Genomic DNA, 26672 nt, shown 5'->3' on the forward strand with positions numbered 1-26672 from the left:
TTAAAGCATAATGGTGGCAAGAAACAAAGATGACCATACATAATAATAAAGGAGTCAATTCATCACAAAATGCAACAATTATAAATATATTGTGGTAATCCCTTTACTATATATATATATATGATATATGTATCAAATCATCATAATCTATACTACAAACCCATGTTATATGTCAATAATATCTCAATAAAACTGGGAGAGGAGAGATAAGAGAAGCTGAAAAACTTTTGTCTTACTTTTTTTTTACCCATCATTTAGGAATCATTTTAATGTCCTCTTTATGTGTACTACTGATATTCTGCAATACATGAAGCATCTTTCGTTGCATGAAAAAAAAAATGTATATCAAACATGTATGCCTTGGTCTATTCCCTTTTGGTGATATAAAAGGGTTATAAAATATGACATTTTCCGTGTGAAGTTTACACTAATTTTGAGGAGGAAAGAATAACCCCTATGACAATTAAGAAAGTTATAATAGTTATCATATATTTCTTAACTGCAAATGGAAATATATGGTTTTGATTCCAAATGCAGAGATAATCAAATAAGGAAATGAGCAGTTTTTCTGAAAAATTCTGTTTGAGGTCAGCCTAGTGGAAAAGAACAAGTATGCTATTTTAGATTATGATAATAATATGGAAAAATAGAGAAGTAAAGAATTTGAGGAAATTGTGAGATACTGGCTTAGCGAAGTGGAACCATTTGTATTGGAAATACTGGGGAATTAAGCTGTAAAATGGGGCAAAAATGATTATGACAGATTTTGAAAACCAGGAGAGAAATTTAAATTCAAATGATGTACATAATTAGGAGCTCATGTAGGTTCCTGAAGAGCGGTATAACATAATTAAGTCAATAATAATAATAATAATAATAATAATAGGCCTAAAGCTAGTTAACATTCACTGTGCTGCTTATGTGCAAGGCCATGTTGGAAGTACTTTGAATATACTAACCCATTTTGTCCTGAAATGGAAAGAAATCTTTATTTCACCCACCTTTTTGTTACAGAATAGAAAATGGAGAAATGGAGAAATTAAGACATTCATCCAAGTTATACATTTAACAAGACATAGAAGTAGAATTCAAACCCAGGTAGTTCTGTAGAAACAATATATTGACAACTATCATAATTTACAAAGATAGTTCTAAAAATGGGACCACTTTAGAAAACACAGAAAATGGGGACAGCCAAAACTAGTTAATGATCTAGGAAGCTGTTGAAGTTAATCCAGGCATGAAATGAGTACTGTATAAATATAGAGAAAGAGATTAACTGAGAAATATTTTGGAGATATGTGTCCTAAGTAAGGTGTCCTGGAAGTAGAGCTGGAGACTGGAATTCAGGTAGGCAGGTTTATTTAAAGAGCATCCTCAGAAGAAAGGGAAAAGGATAGGGCAGAGGAAGGAGCAAATCAAAGATGTAGTCTCAGCTGAAGCCTTGTTTTATCTTTAATTCCCAAGAAGCTCCGGCACATGACTTGCTGCAGAGTTAGTCACACTTTGAGGAAAAATACAACATTTTACACTCTGCTTCTATTATTCATTGCCATCGGGCCCACCCACAGGTTGAAGGAGGGGTTGTGAGGGTCAGGGGATGAGGTAGGAAGAACTGAACACATAAAATCCCAGGGAGGCAGCTCCTGTTCCACCAAGTGTGATTCTAGAGATGGGATAGCAGTTAGATGATAATACCACTGGCACTGGAGGGCATAGTTGTGACAGATAAAGGGGGTCTGGGTAGAGCAACCTCAAAGTCCAATACAAAAGAGAATATGGATTTTGTGTCATATTTGATATAGGCAATAAAAGAGGAGATGTAAATAATGACTTTGTAATATATACTCTGAAAGTTCAATATATTGGTGGTATGCCAATCAGTAACAGAGAAATAAAAATGAATACAGAAATCTCACAGGGAATACTCTGAGTTTGGTTTAGAGCATCTGAAATACTGTGATATCTGGTGGGTGAGCAGTTTCTCTAGGCATTTGAGATGCAAGGCAAGATTTAAAACCAACATAACAGTAATAATAAAGGCTCTGCTAGAGGATGATTCTGAAGAGGATGACTCACTTAACAGTCAGTGTTAAGTCAAAAATTTAGAGAAAATTCTGAGGAAAATAAAAAACACCTAGGGCAATGAGAGGGTCAAGAAGGAAGAAGAGAAAGAAGTCAAAGAATCAGAAGTAAGCTGAGATAAGAAAGTCTGTACTGCCTTAGCCAAAAAGGGGATTTAAAGAAGAGGGGGAGGTCAACAATGTTAAACACCACCAATAAATTGAAGTAGGGCTAGACAAGTAATAGATTTGGAAGGAAATAAATTTGTGATGACCTCAATGAAAGATTTTCGAGAATGGCTGCATGCATTTCCGTTTATGTATTTTCTACTCTTGCTTCCCTTGCATTAATAGAAGTTATGTATGTATGTATAAATATATTATTTTCTGTTATGCATTAAATCCCTCTTCCAAAATCTAATTCACATCTCATGTGTCACTAAATCTAAATGCAGTATAAACTTGTTTGCACTTCTCTTACTGAATTAAAGATGTAACATATTTTGTACATTATAGTTGAATGAGAAGATTTCATGTAATTAAAATTGAATTCCACAGGTCACATATTTTCCTCTATATGGATGTGACCCTGTTACAAATAAAGGCTTTCTATGTGTAAGATTAAACCAGTTAACTTTATATTAATGTTCTTGTGCTCTAGGAAAGATATACATATCTCTGGTTTATGGCAGTTTATTTTTATAGTATAGACTGTTAAGTTCCTTTGATTTGACACTGATGTATATAATTGGCATGAGATAAATATTTGAAGATATCTGTGTCTTTACTATTTTTTCAGACTTTTAGAATATAAAGAAAAGACATGTTAGTTACTAATGGATCAATTAAATTTATAACAAATTGATAACTTTAAATATTTTGAACATGTTTCTACCCTAGGCATTAATATTAATAGGATAGTTAAAATCATGGATCCCATAAAGTAGTCTTTAAATGCATAAAGTATATATTCAATGACTGTTTTCACTTAAAAGAAGGAATGTCTTTCATTGTTAAAGTTAGCTTTCACCATGCCTTTCACTTACATAGAAATAAGATATGAACAGATCAAATTAAAAAATAAATAATTTTAAAACTTTCTCCTGATTTAAAAAATGAAAATGTTAAGATCACAATGCCCTGTATTGACGTTTCTTCCTCTCTTTTCCCTGACAAGATTCTTAGAAAGAAAAGTGCATCCAAAGTTCACTGTTGTTCAGCTTACAGATGTAAGCACCACCTTTGGTTCTTTTGACATATCCCACATCACTTTGTAAGCATTTCCTCACTTTCTGAAACAAAAAAGAATGATGTTCCAGAATCCCCTTGTGCTTTCCCTGGTTCAGCACTGAAAAAACTGTTCAGTTTTTTACCCAAGGGTACACATGTACACACACATCTCTTAATTTACATACACCTGTACACACATATGCACACAGTATTTCTATTTTTTTATTAAGAACTATAAATTTACAATGATATATCCAATTTCAATCCAGCATCATAGGATTTATTTTTCTCTTCTGCATTTCCGTATTTTCATCTCCTTTTCCATCAAGGAGTAAACTTTCTCTGATGATCTTCAAGAATGTAGTAATTTCCTCTAATATATTTAAAACAAAAAGAAGTCTCAACATTTCTAATTTAAACAACTGTGAAAATCATACCTCTTAAGCACAATGCATTTTTTTACAGTTTTATATTTCTTTGGAAACAGAATATTTTGTCAAAATTTGTGCTCAATATTTTTTAAATTTATATTTCTACTTTGGATTTTACAGCATGTGAAAGATATTCACTCCCATTAAAATGCAAATAAATCACCAGAAAATTTTGAGAGAGGGCATGTGAGTTGGGGAGGGGCAGAGAGAGAGAGAGAATCTCAAGCAGGCTCCACACACTGTCAGTGCAGAGAGTGATGTGGGGCTTGAATCATGAACCATCAGATCATGACTTGAGCTGAAACCAACATTTGGATGCTTAACTGACTGAGCTACCCAGGCACCCTGCAGACAACTTTTAAAATTTGTCAAGAGGCCCATTCACTGCTCCAGGATGCTCAGAAAACCATAATCAGAGTAAGTACCAAGTAACCACATCAAGGCATATCATAGCAGTCAAACTGTTAAAATCCTAAGATAAAGAGGGGGAAGAAAGTAAAAACAATTAGAGATAAAGGACATAGTACATCAGGAAAACAATTATAAGAATGAAAGCTGATTTTCTATTATAAACATTAGACCCTGTATTAACAGATTATTATTTTTCTAGCCCCAAATGCTAGAATTCTATGTCAAATGAAAAAACTTTTGTATGATATTCTTTTTTTCAAGTTTATTTATTTACTTTGAGAGAATGAGAAAGAGCGAGTGGAAGAAGGGCAGAGAGAGAGGGAGAGACAGAGAATCCCAAAGCAGACTCCACACTCCCAGCACGGAGCTCAATGCAAGGTTCTATCCCATGAACTGTGAGATCATGACGTGGCTGAAACCAAGGGTCAGACTCTTAACTGACTGAGCAATCCAGGTTCCCCAAGATATTTTCAATACACCAAAATGAAGACCTTTTTTGATCAATGAAAACTGATAGAATTTATTATTATCAGACCTGCAGTACAATAAATACTAAAAAAAGTTCTTCCAGTTAAACGGTATTGATACCGGTTGGAAGTCTACTTCTTCAGAAATGAATAGAGCCCAGAAAAGATGAAGAAAGGGATAAATATAAAATATTTTTTTATTTACCTTCGCATATACATTCTTCTTTTAAAAAATTCTTGGTGTGACTGAGTGACTCAATTGGTAAAGCATTGGAATCAATTTCTGTTCAGGTCATGATCTCTGGGTGTGAGATGGAGCCCCAAGTCAGGCTCTGCTCTTGGCATGGAGCCTGCTTAATTCCCTCTCTCCCTCTTTCTCTGCCCCTCACCCTGCTCACGTGTGTGTGTGTGTGTATGTGTGTGTGTGTGTGTGTGTGTGCAGGAGCTCTCTCTCTCTCTCTGTCTCTCTCTCTCAAAATATAAATAAATAAATAAACAAATGCATGAATGAATAAATAAATAAATAAATAAATATATAAATTTCTTTATTTTTGATTGCCCAGGATTGGGTAAGTAGAATTATGCTGTTGTAAGGCTTTTACAATATTCATAAAGTAGTATCATTTTATTTGATGATACTATTATTAGTTAAAAATCAAAATTTCTTTTTTTTTTTAATTTTTTTTGACGTTTATTTATTTTTGAGACGGAGAGAGACAGAGCATGAACAGGGGAGGGGCAGAGAGAGAGGGAGACACAGAATCGGAAGCAGGCCCCAGGCTCTGAGCCATCAGCCCAGAGCCCGACGCGGGGCTCGAACTCACGGACCGCGAGATCGTGACCTGAGCTGAAGTCAGACGCTTAACCGACTGAGCCACCCAGGCGCCCCTAAAAATCAAAATTTCAATCTCTAGACTGAGTCAGCCAACTTCTGTTCAGGGGCCAAATCTGGTGTACAGATTCTTTTGAATGGATCATGAGCTAAAATTCATTCTTGTATTTTAATGAAATGAACATTTTTGAAAAGGGAAATATATTTATATATGCACATATATATATATGTGTGTGTGTGTGTGTGTATATATATATATGTGTGTGTGTGTGTGTGTATATATATATATGTGTGTGTGTGTGTGTGTGTGTGTGTGTGTATCCCAATGCCTAAAATACTTGATATCTGACTCTTTACAGAAAAAATAAATTCTGATACCTACTCAAGAAAAACCATTTTTAAAAAAATACATACATGTATACACAACAAAAAGATCCAATTAAAATATTAATGAATGAAATTTTTTAAATAAGCATCAAAAAGATTAATCCAAATGAACAAATACATTAAAATATATACTTTTTAAACTTTTAATATTACTTTTTAAAGTTCATTTATTTATTTTGAGAGAGGGAGAGAGAGTGAGAGGGGAAGGAGCAGAGAGAGAAGGAAAGAAGAAGAATCCCAAGCAGGCTCTGCACTAGCAGCAGTCATGTGGGGCTTGAACTCATGAATCCTGAGATCATGACCTGAGCCTAAACCAAGAGCTTAACTAACTGAGCCACCCAGGCATCCTAAAGCCAAGCATAATTTTTTTACATGTTAATATACATTATTAATCTGAGAATCTAGATAAGATGGGTAAATTTTTAAAAATGTTCAATGCAAAAGTTGATGTTGAAGAAATAGAGCACAAAAATAAGCCATGCCGCTTATTAAATAATTGAAATGAGATCATGTCACCATTTCTCAAAATAGTCAAACCAAGAAATTTTTAGGGTAAGTTCTAGAACATCTTAAAACAAAAATTAATTGCTTTCTTCTATAAATCATTATATAAAATTTAAAAGACTTGAAGATGCCACCTCATTTTATGAGGTTATATAATATTAATTCAAAAATCAGATAAGAAAATACCACAAAATAAAATTTTATAGGTTAATTTTTCTTGTGACTATAAATAAAAAACCCTAAAGATAATTGTGATTAAGATAAAAGGAGCTTTATGAATTTTAACACCCATATAAATTACGAAAGTGGCTAGCAAAGCTAGAAATTAAAGGGGTCTTTCTGACGTGATAAAAATTATATACCAATCCATTCAACAACTATCTCACTAAAAGGAGAATCTTTAGATGTGTTCCTTTTAGGATAGAGAAATACACAAATTTTCTCCCCTGGCAGAGTGTATGTTCAACACACCACTGGAGCACTGGAGGTCCTGGAGGACGTTTTAAGAAAAGCAAAAGAAAAAGTGTTATAGAAAATAAACAAGAATGGGTCAAAATGAGATTATTCACAGGTGTTATAATCATCTACCTAGAAAAAAAAAAGTGGCAGAGTCAAAAGAACTAGTAAGATAATTCAGTAAATGTGCCAGATAAAAGATGGATTTATGACAATTTCAACTAATGGATTTTAAACCAACAAAAACCAACAAATAATAGAATTTGTCTTAAGTTATGACACATAAGGCCAACAAAACTATAAAGTATGAAGAAAGCAACCAAGAATATACAAGACAATTTTAGGGAAAATTTTAAAATCTGAATAGAAAGCAGACAAGATATCCTGACTACATGGAGAGATATTTTATACTTTTGTGTTGGATAACTTTAAATTATAAATATGCCAGTGATCCCCATAAATAAAATCAGAAATTCAGTGCATTTTTTTAAGTTTATTTATTTATTTTGAGAGAGAGACAGCATGAATGGGGGAGGGGCAGAGAGAGGGAGAAAGGAAATCCCAAACAGGCTCTGAGCTGCCAGGACAGAGCCTGACGTTGGGCCCAAACCCACGAAACCATGAGATCATGACCTGAGTTGAAACCAAGTAGGTCACTCAACCAACTAAGCCACCCAGGTGCCCCCAGTGCATTTTTAATTAAAATTCCATTTAACTTATTTGAAAAGCTTAACAAAATTCCATTAAACTTTACATGAAGAATAAAACTTCACTAATAGTTAAATAAAAATAAAGACAGAGGATTTTCCTCATTTGGTTATAAAGGCATATTTAGAATCATAGTATTAAAAAGAATACTATATTACCACAAGAACAGGCAAATAAGCAAAAACAATAGAAATCTCTGACACAGATAACTACACATTCAGGACTCAAATTTTTAATATACATGGCACCATTAATTCAGTAAGGGCAAATCAAAGTCTTTAGTAGATAGCATGGTAAAAAGTAGGTGAGTATGTAGACAGAAATAAAATTGGATTCCTATCTAAAAGGGTCAAAGAACTAAATGTGAGAAAGAAAAAAAAATGGTTTAAAATGATGGACGAAAATGTAGGAGAATGTTCTGTGACCAAAGGTGGAACAAAAGATCCTAATTTAGTTTTGAAAAGTACAATCTGTAAGGCAGTAAATAGATTGATGATACAGAGATACATAGATGTTATATAGGTAGATAAATAGAGTCTGTACTGCATTCTTATTAGTACTTAGCATTTTGCTGCTTTACATCTGTGACCTAAATTAGATCCTATGACTCTTTCAGGCTTGTCCTGAGCTCAGTCTCCGACTATTTTGCTGCCATGTTTACAAGTGATGTTTGTGAAGCCAAGCAAGAGGAGATCAAGATGGAAGGCATAGACCCCAATGCCCTCTGGGACCTTGTCCAGTTTGCATATACAGGTACAGTAAAAAGAATTATAGCTTTATGTTGCTGTCTTGTGAGTTTTAGAATTTTGGTATAGGATTTAAAGCTTAAAAATGTGCTTAGTTTGTATTTTTTTTTTTTAGTTGAAAGATTATCTAACAGAAAAATCAGACTACTTGTTCATTTGTCGTGAAATCAAAAATGTATATATGTATACATATATCCTATTCCCTTCCACAAAGGATTTAATAAGTTTATAAAAATAGTCAATGGATGAGCTGGGGAGAGGTTATTAATTCTCAAATAAAAATTTGTTGGTATCCATACTTAGAGCATTAGGCAAGGAAATAGATTCTCATTTGTTTTCCTTTTGGAAAGTATGGGTTGAAAGAACTCTTTTCTCCTTGTAATATATTATTTTAACATTAAAATCTTCACAGAACATTTAATGTGGATTTGACAAATGTAGTTGAAAGGGACAATGAAGATATTTAGAGTTATGAAAGTGACTAATTTTTGAAGCATTTTCTTCCTGATCTACTATGTTGATGTTTCCTAATGGCCTTTGCACCATGTTATGTTTACCACATTCAGATAAGTTTGCCAATTAGCAAACATTTGATGAATGTTTCAAAGGTGCAAGTATCAGCTGTATCTCTGGAGAATAAACCAATGAATCAGCCATGCCTTTGTCTTACAGAAGCTCACAGTCCAAGTGGAGAAGTTAAATGAGGGAATGAATACGGTATAAGGTGATACATTAAAAGAGAGTTGAAGACATAAAACCTGCCTCTCCAGGCATTATCAGGGCTCATATTCATTTAAAACATTTTAATAATTTCCAAGATTAGTGTGGTAAGGGGAGACATTATAATAAAATCTTGGTATAGAAGCAAAGGCAGATAGAATGAATTGATGTAATATTTTTTTTTTTTAGAAATGGCAGGTGGTTCATTTTGCCTGAACTCTCAATCCTGGTATTTAATAAGACAAAAAAAGGTAGGCTAGTACCTGATTATCAAATCAGAGGACCCCAGTGTAAGGAGCTGTGTTTTTGTAGTATTTCGGGTTACAGGGAAAGTAAGATGACTTGGTGAAGATCGGCCACTAGAACAAAAAGTCTATAAAACTATTGGGAATCTGTCTTCCTGGAGGATTTGGCTTCTCATCCAGAGGAGTTTGCTAATATAACAATCAGTAAATGAAGCCTTTTTGAAAAAGAAAAATGCTTCTGCTCTGGGTGCTGTATCTCAAAGTAGCAATGTGATGGACAGATATGGACATTTCCCAGCCTCAGTTATTTTTAAATTCTATTATGTCAAAGTAAATATTACACTGGGCAAAGTTAAAGGAGTCAACAAGGCTGTTGCAATAGGGAAGAGAGGCAGAATTCAGTATTTAAGGGGAAGGAGAGAACATTTTTAAATGCTAGAATGAGAGAGAACACAGGCCATCTGCGGTTGCAGATGTAAAAGTAAACTTTTCCTTTGTGATATGATGTAATTTTAAAACTTAGAGCAAGGCACTCACTCAAAGTACACTTCTACTCTCCCACAAAGAACTGAGAAATAAGGATGCTATCATCCTTGAAGTTGGCATTTCAAACAGAATGCTTCCGGATCCTTGAGAGCAAGATTCCTGGATTGTAAAACTGGCAAAAAGGCTTTTCAAATTATTAACATCTCAAAGGGATAGAGAAAGAATTTATAATTGCAAGTTTTCTGGAGTAAATTCTCTAAGGAAAGGGAGACCAAAGGCCTAAAGTTTAGAAAGGAGCCTGTTTATATCCTCGTCAAGCTGAAGGGCCATTAAGACCATCTTAATTGTTTTCAATCTGCTTATAGCCTGAAATAGTAGCAGAAAGGATCTTTGGCCTCTCAGCCAAGAGATGGCGAACATAACCACATTAGGGTTTCCTTGAAAGAGAAGAATCATGAAGCTTCCATTTTAGGGATCTTTCTAGCAACAGAAAAGCATAAATCCAATCCTTACAGCCTCTATGGCCTGGCAACCTTGCATTTCTCTTGTTCAAAACTGGGTCAAAAGACACTCATCATCATGCAGCACAAAGTTGGAAGGTGTTTCAAAGCTCCCTGCTGAATGTAATGACCCAGATTTTGCTCTGCTTTATAGAGGACAGACAGGATACAAAGTGGCCTTTCACGTGCCACTGTCACTTTGGTTTTTTCTCCAACATCCATGCTCACTGGTAGTTCATAAATTTCTAATTGTTAGTTTATAGAAATGTTAGATGAGCAAATGATTTACAAGCTGATATTGGGAGAATTTTAGGCATAACATAAAATACTTTGTCTTTTGTTATATCAATCTATCTACCTATCTATCTATAATAGATATATAACAAAATATAATAATAGAAGAGATCAAGTGAGCAAATGACAGGAAGGGAATAATAGAAGGTACCTGTCTATGTGTCCACTTACGTAGTGTGCTAGCTGGTCTCTGAGAGTTTTCTTGATAGGAGGATAAAAATAAATGCCTCATCGAAGAGGGAAAAAATGAGTAAGCAGTAAAGATATCGGGCAGCTATTTGGTAATGTTTTCTTAACTTGAGGTTTGAGAGGCTTTGGAGAAATTAAGGAGGATCCACTATGTCAAGAACTGATAGCTAACTATCAGCTGTAGAAATAAGGTATTCAATACAGGTACATAAGATCGCTTTAAAATGATTTAAACAGATAAAAATTTCCATGAGATCTGGAAATTCTGTAAGGTTTGAAAGAATCCTATGTGCTTAATTTATTTCATTAGCTTAGATATTAAGGAAAAGAATGAAAGGATGACTTGGCTTGAAATAGACTTTTGACTAAGATAAACTTCAATGATTATAGGGTTTAATAATCTTTGATTCAAAGAATGAGAAATTATCCCTTAAGGAATTTCAGGTAGTAAAATTTGTACATAGTAAGACGTGGGAGACACCCTCCCTGTCTACCCCTCTTTTCTCCTACTGTAACAAATTAGAATAAGAAGAAATGAGACCAGGGGCATGGTAGAGATTCAGTAAGAACTAAGGCAGTATTTACAGTTTTGTGTTTTTTTTTCTGGTTACTAGGGACAATGACTTGGGTACCCAGGGTGACTGCAGTGATGGTAATAAATAGCTCAAAGGGAGTATGGATATTTTTAAAGGAACAATATATAATAATAAAAATGTTAATACTAACAATATGTAAGATAGGATAAAGAAAATCAATAAGGTCTTTGTGTTTACAAAATTGTACATGTTTAGAAGTCTGAAGGATTAAGATACAGTGATAAAAACAATGTCTATTACAGTATCAAAATAAGCTTTACTTAAAAGGCACCATTAGGTCAATTTTTTTTTCACACATTTTCATAGCTCAAGAATAAAAAGGAAATGAAAATTTACACTGGTGTTAGAAATAATTGTATATCTAATATGTGGTTCATATCAATTTCCAAAATTCTTAATTGGGTGTTTAAAGTGTTTCAAAATTTCTTCTTTTTAAAACTTTTCATTGGATTTTCTTTATGGCTTTAAGCAAGAAATCTGAGTATGATCTTAGCTCTTCAGGGAACAAAGGCCCATTTAAGCAACAGTGTATATTATAAAATGGTGCCCTTTAACAATTCTGCCTTACATTTAAAGTTTGAATTCTTAGTTGCAATCCAAAGGACATATAATTATAAGATTGCATATCAGGTTTTTAAAATCAAACTAAAATTCAGCTAATAATATGTAAGCACAATGCATGAATCAGGTCACACTAGGGTCCAGAAGACAAAATATAAATGTAGACTGGATGCAAAAGCAAAAGTGAACTACTGGGACCTCATCAAGCTAGAATGCATTATGCCAAGTGAAATAAGTGAGAGAAAGGCAAATACCATATGATTTCACTCATATGTGCTACTTAAGAAACAAAAATGATGAACATAGAGGGACAAAAAAAATAGAGAGAGGGAAACACACCATAAGACACTCAAGTATAGAGTTTGAGTTTAGGGTTTAAAATAACCTTTGTTTTCATTTCGTCTAAACATACTTTTGATATACACAGTCTAATATTTCTTCATTAGAGACGGGTATAAAGCAAATTTTGAAGACCATTATATTGATTGTGTATATAAATAAAAATATATATAGATATGTGTACACACACATATTTCAGTTCTAGCCAAAAATTGATGATCGCATTGTGAAAATGAAAGAGGAAATGTAATATATTTGAAAAGAATGCTCTGGAGTTCACTGTGTTTTAAAGTTGCTTTCAGGTTGATAGAAATTTCCTTCTGGTTTATCTTTTACATAGTCCCTACTCTCTGGACATACTTGAAAATATACTGTGTTCATTGATGCGTAAGGAAATAGAGTTCTAACAAATGTGAGAGATGGGATTGCAGGGTTACTAGCTAAGTGTGTCAGGTCCTGTAGAGAACTGATAAGGACACGGTTTAAATAAAGGAAGCTGTCCATCTAGCAGTGGTATTAAGAAGAGAGGTAGAAAATTAAACTGCCAAATGGCAAGCCTTTCATCATACTGAAGAGTTAACTTCCTTATAAAAAAAAAAAAAAAAAAAAAAGGTTTGTGTGCCACTGAAGTTAATTAATGTCTTAGTACATGCTAACAAATGTTAAAATGACTTCTGCTTACTTCAAAACATTTGAACGAAATAAATATACACACACAGGAGCTGAGATGTTTAATGTTCTGTTTTAATATTTAAAAAGTATACATCAATATAGTCAGCTTGGACTGAATATTCTAAACTCCCTTCAGAGTTTTTTGTTGTAATTAAAAGTAAATTATTGTTGCATTTTTATTACTGGTTTAATTCAAGTGGCACGAATTATGCAAGCACATTAGCAGAATATTAGTCTTAAAGTAAGAACTTTTACTACATGGAAAATTTCTTTCCTCAATTTAATAAATTGAACCTTTAAAGACTGGCTTTATCTATTATTATTACCAATCAATTACAATTTTGAATTAATAATTCCCATAGGGTGCTGAAATAACCTATATATCCATTAAGAAAAAAAGGAAAAATTATAAAAATAAAAATAAATCAATTGTATATTGCCATCTTACTTCTCCCTTTTCATTAACCCAAGAACCCGTGTGTGTGTGTGTGTGTGTGTGTGTGTGTGTGTGTAACAATGAATAATACAAACTAATTTAGGGAAAATTTTTGTATTAAAATAAATAATGAAAATTATGTACACTTTCTGAATATTTCACAGTGTTCTGTTATTGTTATTACTGAACTGCATCCTGGCTTCATGCTATGGGATTTCATAGACAGATTGAAAAAGAAATTGCTTTGTGAAACTTAATATTTACTAGAGATAGAGGAAAGGTTATGTCTCTTCTGCCCTGTAACTCACATTTGCTTTCTGGGTCTCCAAGTAAGGAAAATCTCTCAGGTCTCATCTTATAATCAACTTTGCCTTCTTAAAAAAACCTTCTTGGATTTTATGTTATTGTTGCTCACAATCTTATAATTTTTTTTAGATTTTCCTTTTCATACTAGATATTGTACAGGAAAATTGTTTACATGTCCTTTGGATCTTACATTATGCTTTGGATGCTAGGAAGGCAGAAAATGAATCATATGCCACTATAGCATGCATGAAGAGTACATGCTATGTATTTTTTGTGCATTAATCTTGTATTTGACTATATTTTCTCAGGATTATTTAACCATCACTCTAATCTCAAAATATCTGTACACTTGATTCTGTTACATTTGAGTGATATCATGTAGAATTTAGCATCAGAAATATGTGGGGTTTTCTTTGGACTTCCAAGACTAATATTCAACCAGAACTCACTGAGATGTTGCAGCCCAGTGGTCATTTGAATTGTTGGGCATTTATTCTAATTGGCAGGTACTTATTTCTTATTACACAAGTATTTTTATTATATCCCTTGGGTTCCCCCATTTCATACCTAGAGAAATCAAATTACTTAGATTTATAGTCTTAATATTAGTCAACTATAGGAAAGGAAAAATAATAATTTCTAAGTAAGAGGATTGTTTTAAAGAGTAATTAAATAAAATTAAATGAGGTTAGCATAATTCTTAGCATATTGTCAGTGCTCAATTATGATTATTCATAAAAGGTATTTTTATTAGTTTCATCAAATCCTTTGTGCAATCCATTATAAAAAGTGAAGCTGGAGGGGTGTCTGGGTCGGTCAGTCGGTTAAGTGTCCAATTTTGGCTCAGGTCATGATCTCATGGCCCCTCCTTGGCTCTGCACTGACAATTCAGAGCCTGGAGCCTGCTTCGGATTCCATGTTTCTCTCTCTTTCTCTCTCTGCCCCTCCCTTCCTTGTGCTCTCTCTCAAAAACAAATAATTTTTTTTTAAATGAAGCTGAAGACAGAACTGTGGAGGGAGTAATCATTTTGTCAACATTTATTAATTTTGAATCTGATTTATTATATACTTTAGTATTATATGAATTCTAATTCATATGTATCATTTTATATACATTTTTTTTTAATTTTTTTTTCAACGTTTTTTATTTATTTTTGGGACAGAGAGAGACAGAGCATGAACGGGGGAGGGGCAGAGAGAGAGGGAGACACAGAATCGGAAACAGGCTCCAGGCTCCGAGCCATCAGCCCAGAGCCTGACGCGGGGCTCGAACTCACAGACCGCGAGATCGTGACCTGGCTGAAGTCGGACGCTTAACCGACTGCGCCACCCAGGCGCCCCTATATACATTTTTAGTGCTACATTTTTTTAGGTCACATACTTGTAATTTTGCTGCCTTATATATTTTAATTATGTTTTTATCACATATTGCATTCATTATTTTAGCATATTTTATCCCATTCCACACAGTCAAATCTTACTGTCAGATACAAAAATGAAAATATCTTATTAGAGACAGATCCACATAATTACATGGATGTGAAAGCATGGTCTAGTTTTCCCAATGACATTTCAATGTGCTTTCTGCTAGATCTAAAGTTATTCAACCTTCTGACTGATAAATATGAGAGAGAGGCTCCTTATATGTACTTACGTTATTGCCACCTTCCATTTTCCAAGTATGAACTGCCATCAAACAAAATTTTTTCTTACAGTTAATTTCGTTTTACACAAAATCATGAATAACCTGAGGAAAGTTTATTGATGCTACAAATGGAGAACCATTTATGATTGATAATAGCACCATTTAAAATATCATCCTCAAGCTTGGACATTCACAATTTCATAACTGCAAATTTAAGTCTAATTTTGTTTTTTTTTATTTTTATGTAAATAAGAAGAATTATAGGAACCACTACCTGTTTAACATTTAACATTTGCAGGATGTTTTACACACATCTCTGTCCTTCTCATAACATTCAGTTTTGTCGTGCAGTTGGGAAAATATAGCACGAACTTCACATATGTTTCTCAACGATACACATCTTTTCAAATATTACTTTAGTTGTGTTTTGACTATTTCTCAATGCTCTGCATTTAAAATTTGATAGAGTTGATTCTTTGCGCAGATACTATTGTGGTGTAAAAAAAAAACAACTGAAAACAATAAACAAACAAAAACAAGCAAATAAAACAACTCCAGTCACTGTCTCCTTCTGAAGTCTTCCAGAAATTACCATTTTGTCTGGTTTACCACTTTCATTCAGGAGAGATTTTTCCTTCATGTTGGAGACAGGAAATTTTATGATGAAAATTCTAAGCACTTTAATTTTAAATGCTTTGTCTACCTCAGATAACGGGTGGTGTTACCCCACAGGGGAAACATTTCAGCCAGAAGTGGATGGTATGCTCGTCATAATAAAGGAATACCTTGATTCCTGACTCCTTTAGACTGCACTTGAGCTTCATTAGGCACATCATAGCACATACATTCCTCCACCAGAGAAAATATTCCACTAAATGGCATTCATGCAAGTCTGATATCTATTTCCCACCCCATCTTTCTTCTTCTCTGAAGAAATATTTAGGGGAGTGGGGGGGAAGCATTGAGGGGGGAGCATAGTGCAGAATAAAATATCAATAAAGAAAATATGGACTAGTAATGGCAGAATTCTCTTGTGAGAATTATAAAAATTACTTTGTTTAACATACGACATTTTCATTTCTGATACATCCGTGTCTGCAAAAAGTAAACAATACTTAGAAATATATGTCATTAATAATTTTTATGTGTTTTCTTGGACTACATGCTGTAATTTCTGATAAAGGGGAAATTTTACTATAATAGGACATTTAACCATTTTTTGACAAATTATTATTTTATTTATCAAGTTAAGTTACAGAAAATATATTCAGGACCTCAAGTAAAAACCTCATTTTTGTATGCATTTAATTTGAATTTGCCATGTCACAAAATGGCTTAAAATGACTTCAAAGTAAAATACATAAGAGAGAGAAATAAGGTATCAATAATGTATAGGGTAGTGTTTTGACATGTATTGGAGAGTTAACTGTACATTCATATGATAACATATCGTTTGTTACTATTGTAACTATAGTTACATAGTTACTTTGTAACTATTTTGAGGCTAAGAAATATTGATTATGATTATGGATTGTTATATGTGAAAATTTCAAGAAAAATATGAATACTTACAGTCAGAAAATGAAAGTCGTAAAGCTCTGAAATGATCTATAATGATAGCATTAAAGGACTAAAATAACATATTAAGCGTATTTTGAGAGCCAAGATAGTGTTCCAAAGAAAGTTATCTGTTAACAAATAAACAAACAAACAAACAAAAAAAACATCTGGCAACTCAGAAGCCATGGAGTACAGAGGCAGTGGGCGTATGGCTGCCTTCACGGGTAGAACTCTCAATCTGGGGAGATTGCCAGGTAATAAAATGTCAAAACTGCAGCCTTTTTTATTTCCACATCACAACCATCCAACTTAGTGCATAAAATCTTTCAGCATCCCAAGATGGAGCAACTTTGTAGATAACTTCAATCGAGCCTAGTTCTATGAGCACGTACTTCTATGCAATGTTGCTGTAAAATCTGTCCAGTGACAAGTTATATTTTCTTATAGTTATCCCTTTCAATCTCCCGTCTATTTTTCTGACTGAAGTAGAACAATAAAGGAAGAACAAATATAAAAAGTCATTTACAGAAGGCACAATACTATAATTTTAGTCTTAATATCATGCCTAAGTATCTATGATGTGTAAGGCATTGAAATTCAAGTAAAAAAGACCTGAAAAGAGCATCCAAATTCAAATCCACACCACCTTTGGTATGAAGTGCACCATAAGAGTCTTAAGTTTCTGTTGTATTCATAGAAATTATACACCAGTTTGTTTTAACTTCTCAGTCACCAAGGCAAAGAAAGGAGCATAATCAGTTATAATCTAAAATAAAAACAAATATTTTACTCAATATAAACACAGGTTTCTAATATTGAAGTCTGAGAAGCATATCCTTGGATATCTGAATATTCGTAAAACACTATATGATGTACTTCAGACATCTTCACTGATTTGCTAAAAGTGGATATAATAATGAATTATGGAGCTATTTCTTCTGTTGGCTGATTCAAGTTCAAATGATGTTGCTCAGACACGCAAATTATGAATAATTTCATGTATCAAACAATAAAATATTAAAACTCAGGGATCAAACTCAGTTGGATTATGGGTACATTTAATTTAAAGAGATTGGTATTACTGATGCTGAACTCAAAATTATATGTTCCACCTGAAGGTACCCTCAAGTATTTAATTTTAGAAGAGCCAAATGAGTATATTTGGGGTATGTTTGATACACCAGTAGACAAATTATGTTACTTCCAGTACAAGTTTAGATAACTTGTATAACTATGAGTTGATCCTTTTTATTTTTCATTTTTCTCACAACCAAAATTTCCTTAAGTATCGAGTGACAGCCTCAGTTGGATTAAATCCTACAGCAAGTACTAGAAGTAGAAAAAAAAATCTATGTAGTGGATTAAAGACAGAGTTATAAGCTATGATATACTAAAAATTAAGGAGTATATTCTCTGGTTAAAATCAAGTAAGCTAAACACCTGTGTATGAATGTGGGTCAAAGGTATGTTCAGAAAAAGTGAAGATATTTCTCAGTAAATAATTCCTTGTTCTTTCCAAATCATAGATATTTGAGAATATTGGATTTAAAACAACTTAGGTAAATGAGAACTACTGAATTTTTTTAGTTCCGATACCCATTGGACTATATTATTTATTACTTTTTTTTTAATGTTTATTTTTGAGAGAGACAGAGCATGAGCAGGGGAGGGGCAGAAAGAGAGGGAGACACAGAATCCGAAGCAGGCTCCAGGCTCTGAGCTGTCAGCACAGAGCTGGATGCAGGGCTCTAACTCCTGAACTGTGAGATCATGACCTGAGCCAAAGTTGGATGTTTAACTGACCGAACCACCCAGGCACCCCTGGACTTTTTAAAGTAAAAGATGTGTAGTTAGAATTAGAAAAAAATGATGGCCTTTATTATTAAAACTACCCTTTCATGGGTTCTTGCGTAGAGATTTCCCTGACTTCTCAAACAGTGAGCACTTAAACTCTGAGATATATTTACTAGTTAAAAAACATAAAGTGTGCTTTTCTTATGACTAGAATACAGGAAAGACGTTGTTTATTGATTAATAAGCTCTAAGATTATAGAATATTCTAGGCATAGCTTGTCATTCTGTTTTATAAAACTGGTTTGCTATAAGTTTTTAGAGAAAAACCAAGATTTTCTTCCAGACGAAAGGTGAGAGGGAGACCAGGGAGCCAGTAATTGGAGCATATTAGAATAAGGAATAAATAATTTGATGGTAGCAGAAGTCTAAAGTGCAGTAAAAATCAATTGCTTTTGGTAGCTGTTAAAAAGATATGTAAGCCTATTAAAAATAATAAAATGATACAAACCAACATTCTCTTAACTCTCCTGCTTTTTTTTGAAACACTCAAAAAATCTTAGGAATTTGATGATATATATTATTAAGTAAGTAAATAAATAACCAAGAATATACAAACCTCTCATGTAGAATTCCACATCATTTATGTAATTAATATGCCATCAAGGAAATAGAGCACAACTCCCCATTCTTTAAGTGTGACCATTCATAAGGACCTCCTTCCAGAAAGCACAATAGAGAAAAGGAGATCCAAGAGTAATTTTATAGTGGAGAAACCTGACAAACACTACTTCTGTTGTTGGGTCACCCAATTGGATGGAGACCAGCAGCTCGGGGGGTGAAAAAAATCACCTAAGCAGAATAAAGGAGATAGAAGCACACTGCAAGGGAGCAGGGGGCAGGACAGCAAAGGAGAGACTGTCTGCCAGGAGGCAGTGGTGACAGGCTGTAGAAAAGTGAGGAAGGTGAGGAGGTATGGAGACATGGATTTTTCCTTTTTTGGTACGTATGTCCAGGTATCAGTAACCCATTGGTCAACGAAGGCTTATGGATATTTTGAGGTAGGTTGTCTGATGGGCCTCTTTGTATTCAGCCCTGGGGGTCACTGTGGGCCCTTTTACTGTATTCAGGTTTCCATTGCTCCAGTTGGTTGCCCAAAAGTGGCCACTACGCCTACTAAGTGATCAAAATTAACATCAATAGTGAGAAGTCATGTTGATAGTATGTACCCTTGATATCATGTGGTGAGACCAAATCCATATCCCAGTGTAATCATAATTAAATGAATCCCAGTTGAGGCACATTCTACAAAAAGCTTAACCAGAAGTCTTCAAAACAGTTATCGAAAACAAGGAAAGTCTGAGAAACTATCACAGCCAAGAGGAGCCTAAGGAGACATAACACTAAATGAAATATGGTATCATGCATGAGATCCTGAAACAGAGAAAGGGCTATTAAATAGGTAAAAAATAAATAAATAAAAATAAATAAGAGTAAATTATGGACTAAATAATAATATAGCAGTATTGGTTCATTAATTTAACATAGGTATCATACTAATGTAAAATGTTAACAACGTAAAACAGGTAGGTATTTAATATGAGAAATCTGTACTTTTTTGTAAGTTTCCTATAAATTGAAAGTATTTTAAGAAAAATGTTTATTTTTTAAGAATTTCTATGAATTAATTAAATATTAATTTTTAATTTTGTTTCAGTTCTAGTGTGGTAATGATATTACTTCTCTTTCTACTGAAGATAGAGATGATAGATAGATATAGATGGATAGATAAATTGATTTGATAGACTTAATTTACTTTATGGACTTTATAGGCAATTTTTGTATCTATCTGGTAAAATGAATTCTTTTTTAATGTAACTGATTTTATAGGTCAAATATGGTTATACAGCACAGTTGGTAATAGGATAACACTTGTCCATTAAAAATACAGCATCACAAATTTCCATTCTTCTATAATCTTCACTTTTTCCTCCCCATTTTATTTTACATATTTTCATTCCAATACAGTGTAAATTTAAATATAAATTCTTGTAGAAAACCAGCGTAAGTCCACTGATAAATATTTGGAATTCTCAGTCACTTTAACATTTACTTAAGGTGAGGCTATAGATATATGTAGTAAACATTTGGAAGTATTCTATTCAAAAGGCATTCCATTCTTATTCCCCAAGTTGGCTCAAGGGAGAGTGGCTCTAATTCTATCAATCTAGTTCATATAGGGTCAAAATCAATTATTGGGGTTTTACCATATTGCTAACTATTGAGGTAAGCATGGTCATGGGATACAATTTTTATTAAGGCAACCTGGAGAAAGACTTCTGGGGAACTTTTAGTAAAGATTTCTTCACTGATTGAAGAGAAACATGCACGAAGGAATAGTTTCTCTTCTGATGGGTGTTTTTCTGTCCAATCTGAAGCTTGAAACTATGGCAGCTATGAGGGAAACAACAACATACTTGAGAAGATGGTCATCTTCTGATGATGTGTTGAGCCTTTCAGTTAATCATTTCTGGAGACAACCTTGCTATCCCTTTGTCAAAAGAGATTATAACTATTTCCTTATTAAGAAAATTTCTCAGGGCTTTCTCTTATTACAGTGATAGGCTCCTTAGGTACCCAAAGTTTCATTTAAGTATCAGATATTTTTAAACTGATTTTCTATGGCACCTAAAGTAAAAACATGTATACTTTCCCATTTGGTATATATCTATATATTTTCTATGAAGAAAAATATCATGCATGAGGTAGCTCAATTTGTGTGCATTCAAGCTCAACACTCACTAATATTCCATTTGTGCCTTCTGGCTTTTACAAATGGTCTTTTCATTGGATATATTCCAAGTGGAAAAAATAGAATATTTTAGCTCTTTGAAACACACAATGCTTATATCCTCCAAATTTGCATCCAAAGTTACCATAAGTAACCTGAAAAAATTAATCTATAGTCAACCTGTGAAAATTCAAGTTTTTCCTCTCCCCCACCTCTGCCTTTATTTTTCTAGGAAAGGAAGGAGAAATACCTGCTAAAATTTTATCTAAATTATTATGAAGTATAATGCTAGACTCAATATTTGAATTTGAACTATTTGGTCTTACAAACAAATATCTTACATATCCTATAGCTCATTACACTGACATAATATCTCTGAATCACTTTTCAAGTATCGATCTGGCAAGGTAAAGATACTAACATGCACACACACACCCATACACATACACCATTTTATATGCTAGGTTTACATTTATGAGATTATTTTAACAATATGTTGATAAAGTATTTTAAATGATAATTGCATATGTGAAGCTGCCATGACTATAATGTTATCTATATTATAAACTTCAAGAAAAAAAATAACACATAACCCTCAATTTCTCTAAATTACAATATACTATCTTTGTAATTTTGTTAGCAAAGTTTGAATTAAAGCCCTCAGAATACATAGGTACTAAACATCTTTGTTGGCATTTTATTATTCTTTTTAAAAGCTTTAGTGATGAATAATTGACATACAGGAAACTGCATACACACACACACACACACACACACACACACACACATATATATATATATGATGTACAATTTGATGTTTTGATCTCTGTATATACCCACAGAACCATTACCACAGACAGGGTAATGAATATATCCATCACATGCTTTCTGATTCATCTTGTTGCCCCTCCTCACCCCATCCTATACTGATGATCTGATTTATGTCACAATAGTTTGGATGTTTATGAATTTTAATTAAGTTGAGTCACAGGGCTTATTTTTTGTCTGATTTCTTTCACTCAGCATAATTACTCTGCACTAAGCCTACTTAACTATGATGTTGCATATATCTATAGTTCTTTCCTTTTTATGAGTAGTATTCCATTGTATAGTGTAGATCTACAATAGTCTCCCCTTGTTTGCAGTTTTGTTTTCAACAGTTTCAGTTACCCAAACAGATGATCCTCCTCCTGACTTGTTGTCAGAGGTCTGTAGGCTTAATACTAAGCTATTAAGTCACAATGCCTATGTCATTCACCTCCTTCATCTCATCACGGAAGCATTTTATCATCTTCCATCATCATGAAAAGAAAAGAAGGGTGAGTACAGCCCAATAAATTATTATAAGAGAGAGAGGGACCACATTCACATATCCTTTATTATAGTATACAATTATAACTGTTCTATTATATATTAGTTATTGTTTTAACTGTGCCTAATTTACACACTAAATTTTATTAGAGCTATGTATGTATAAAGACAAACAGGAAATACTGTTTAAGGTTAAGTACTATCCATGGTTTCAGGCATCCCCTGGAGGTCTTGGGGCACATCCCCCACAGATAAAGCAAAGTACTGTAATACAGTCTGTTCATCTGCTCCCACTTGGTAATGAACATTTCAGTTGTTTCCAGTGTTTGGTTATTACAAAAGAAATCTACTATAAATGTTCATGTACAAGGCTCTATATCAACATAACTATTTTATTTTTCTTGGGTTAATACTTCGGAGTAAAACGACTGAGTCATTTGAGAGGTGAAATTGTCAAACTGTTTTCCAAAATAGATACACCATTTCACACTGCCACCAGTACTGCTAACGCATGCAAGGTGGTATTTCATTGGGCTTTTAGCTTCCATTCTCCTGAACATTAATAATGTTGAGCATTTTTTATCCATGTATCTTCTTTTATGAAACATCTGTTTAGATCGTTTTGCCTATTAATTTTTTTCCTTATTATAAAGTTTGAGAGTTATTTATGTATTCTGGATACAAGTACTTTATCAGATGTAAGATTTTGCAAACATTTTTTCCCAGTCTGTGGTTCATCTTTTTGTTCCTTTAATATTGTCTCTTGCAGTGATTTTTATGAAGTCAGATTTAACAATTTTTTTCTCATGGATTATGCTTTGGATATTTTATCTAAGAAACCTTTAACTTAAGGTTACACAAATTTTCTATCTTATAGAAGATTTAGAGTTTTAGTTTTTTACATTTAGGACTATGAGCAATTTTGAGTAATTTATTTTTCATTAGCCTATAGCATATTTAATTTTGTGTTTTCTAAGTTAGCATTTCATGAATAACAGTTGCTTGACCCCAAAATTTCCCCTCAAATACAATGTATTAAAACAACAACCGTTTATTTAGTTTATGAGTTTGCGGCTTGTCAATTTGGCTGGACTTGGTTGAGAAGTTTTTCTAGTGTTTTGGAACAAAGCTTAATCCTGTATTGGCGCTCAGTTGACTGTCAGCAGCATAACCACCTAACAGAGGGCATCAGATTGATGAAACAGGCTTGCTCAGACTTAATGACATGATGGTGGAAAGGTCTCAAATGCAACAAAGGAAATGCCTTTCAAAGCCTTGCTTGCCTTATGTTTTACACTTTTCCTTTGTCCATGGTATTTCCCATGGCCAACCTCAGAGCTAGTATAGAAGAGTATTACCAAAGGGCAAAGATATAAAGAAAGGAATGACTTATGGACATATTTGCATTTTATCTTACCTGCTCTATCTTATCAGAAAGTCCTCTGCATACTCACTGCCCATAATTTGAACAAAAATGTGTTCCTCTAGGAGGGCATCTAAGTCTGTATTCCAAAACTTGACTCAGGTTCTGACCAACAAGGATGCCAATCTTTGATCATGCTTAACCTCTGCAAATAGTAGTCATGTGTAATGCTAAATGTAATGCTAAATGCTGAAGTTTCTTCACTGAATTAACATTTTGAGTACATTTTATAAATTGTATGGGTCATAATGAAAATACAAGTTTTGCATATGGATATCTGACTGTATCAGCACTATTTGTTCAAAGACTATACTTTTTAAATTAAATTGTCTTATGGCTTTGCAAAAACTAGTTATTTTTTATGAGTGGTTCTAATTCTGGATTCTATTCTTTTCCATTGTTCTGTATATATTTAGACAAGTACCAATCAGTTTTGATTACTGTAGCTTTGTAAGAAGTCTTAAAATCTGGTAGCATTATTTCTCCTACTTTGTTCTTTTTCAAAATTATTTTGGTTATTCCAGGCCATTGCATTTGCATATGAATTTTTAGAATAAGTTCTCTCATTTCTACAAAAAGTTTGCTGAGATTTTGAATATGGTTATAATAAACATATAGTTTAATTTGGGGTGAATTGAAATGTTAACATTGTTCTGTTTTCCAGACAAAAGTCACAGTGTATCTTCAACTTCATCTACACCCAACAAGCCTAATCCTCTTCAATGAGTTGTGACAAAGCATGTGAATTGTTTCCAACCAGAGAGATTTATGAGAGAATCAGTCTTCTGGGTTTTTTGGGGGGACTGATCACATAGGCAGCCTCTGCTTGACATGCACCAAAATTCAAGATTCTCAGAAGGAAAGCAAGTGTTTAGCATAAACCGTATTGTTTATACAGACAGTTTAGGTACAGAGAGCAATTTGTATTAGTTAATGGTAGGAACCCCTTTGAAATGTACATTTTCAGACACCAGTCAAGGTCAAATCTTAACAAGCAGGCCTTTTCAAAAATAGTAGGTCAGGTCTATTGTGTGAATTTTCTCCTCATAAGTGCTGTTGAAAACAATTAGATAAAATTAAAGGAAGTCATTCTCCAAATATACTGAAGTCATAATAAATGGAATCTATAAAAGCCATGTTACTTTCATTTATCTCTTTTATCTGATTTTCATAGGATCCATCCTAGGAAGCATATATCCATATCTTGGCAATCTTAATGAAAAATTTTAGGTAAAATTCCTCTACAGTTCTTAAATCATAATGATGTTTTAAAGATATATATGTTATAAAAAGCTGTTATGCATATGATCAATTATGAATAATAATATATTTTAATGTATTCATGTTATCTCCTCTATATTTCATATTTTTATTTTAACAAGTAAAGGTACACATTTCATAAATCATTCAAAATCTATAAAGTACAGGTGTCTATGACCTGTAGAATACTTTATTCTTGTGCTTACTACAATATTCACAAACCTTAAAATATATATCAATAACTACACTGACATGATTATCTTAAAATAATTTGAGCTTGTCTGATCCTTCAACTTCAGATGAATATTTTGTTTGACATTATTATTGAATGATATTGTGAAATATAAACACCTCGAAGAACTGTATTGACAAATGTCTCCTCTGCCAAATTGACCTATGATACTCAATGTTCTACTAGTTGATAATATCCAAATAATAGGAAACTTGTAAATTTGTTAAAATCTTGTAAGTTTAAAAATAACTATTTCTAAATTTTGTTATTGATAATGTCCCTATTTCATAATTAAAATTAAACTTTAGGTAGCTAATTCAATTGGAAATTAATATATAATAAAAAGTATTTTTATTTTTCTCCCATACCTTGTTCCTTTCAATTTATTGTTTCCAGTTTATGTGCTTTTTTTTTCTTTCCTCATCAAATCCCTTGCAACATTTGGAAGCATGCTTTAGATTCCTGTTCTGTCTTATTCTTTCCATGACACTCGTAAATAAAACATAAAACTCTTTAACTATTAAACATGTTAAGTTATAGGTGAAATGTCATGTTTGAAAGCAAAGGTATCCCTCACCCAACAGATTATTTACTAATTATAAAGGAAAAAATTCTTTAAAATGAAGAAATCTAGCAGACATTGCCTTAAACAAGGTGCGAAACAACATCATCCATGATGAGACATACGTAATGAACCTCCCTATAAAAGGCACTGAAAAGGGTACAATATCACCTATATGATGTCCCTGCCAAAAAAAGATTTCAGCTAGGTTTAATCGTGGTGATATACTATGACTAACACAACTGGGGACATTCTACATAACAACTAGTCTGGAATTTTCACTATTGTTATAAATGTCATGAATGACAAAATGGCTGGAAAACTAATATAAGTTAAAGGAGACTAAAAGGACATTACAAATAAATATGATGTGTAAGCCCTAATTAGATCCTGAATTTAAAACTAAAATCTATAAAGCATATTATTTGGACATTTGGGGAAATATGCATCATAGTAAATACTAGTAATATTATCAATTTCATATGTGTAAAAATTACATTGTAGTTATGTAGGAGAAC

General features: G+C 33.1%; 1 protein-coding gene across 1 annotated transcript in view; it reads left to right on the plus strand.

Moving 5' to 3' along the window:
• Positions 1 to 26672, plus strand: part of KLHL1 (kelch like family member 1) — a 361829-nt gene that overhangs the window by 132903 nt on the left and 202254 nt on the right. Inside the window, exon 3 of the mRNA XM_060637013.3 lies at positions 8106 to 8242. Within this exon, the coding sequence (XP_060492996.1) occupies positions 8106 to 8242 (137 nt within the window). The remainder of the gene's footprint in view (positions 1 to 8105; positions 8243 to 26672) is intronic.

Source organism: Panthera onca, chromosome A1, assembly GCF_046562875.1.
Source record: "Panthera onca isolate mPanOnc1 chromosome A1, mPanOnc1 haplotype 2, whole genome shotgun sequence".
Lineage (NCBI taxonomy): Eukaryota > Metazoa > Chordata > Mammalia > Carnivora > Felidae > Panthera > Panthera onca.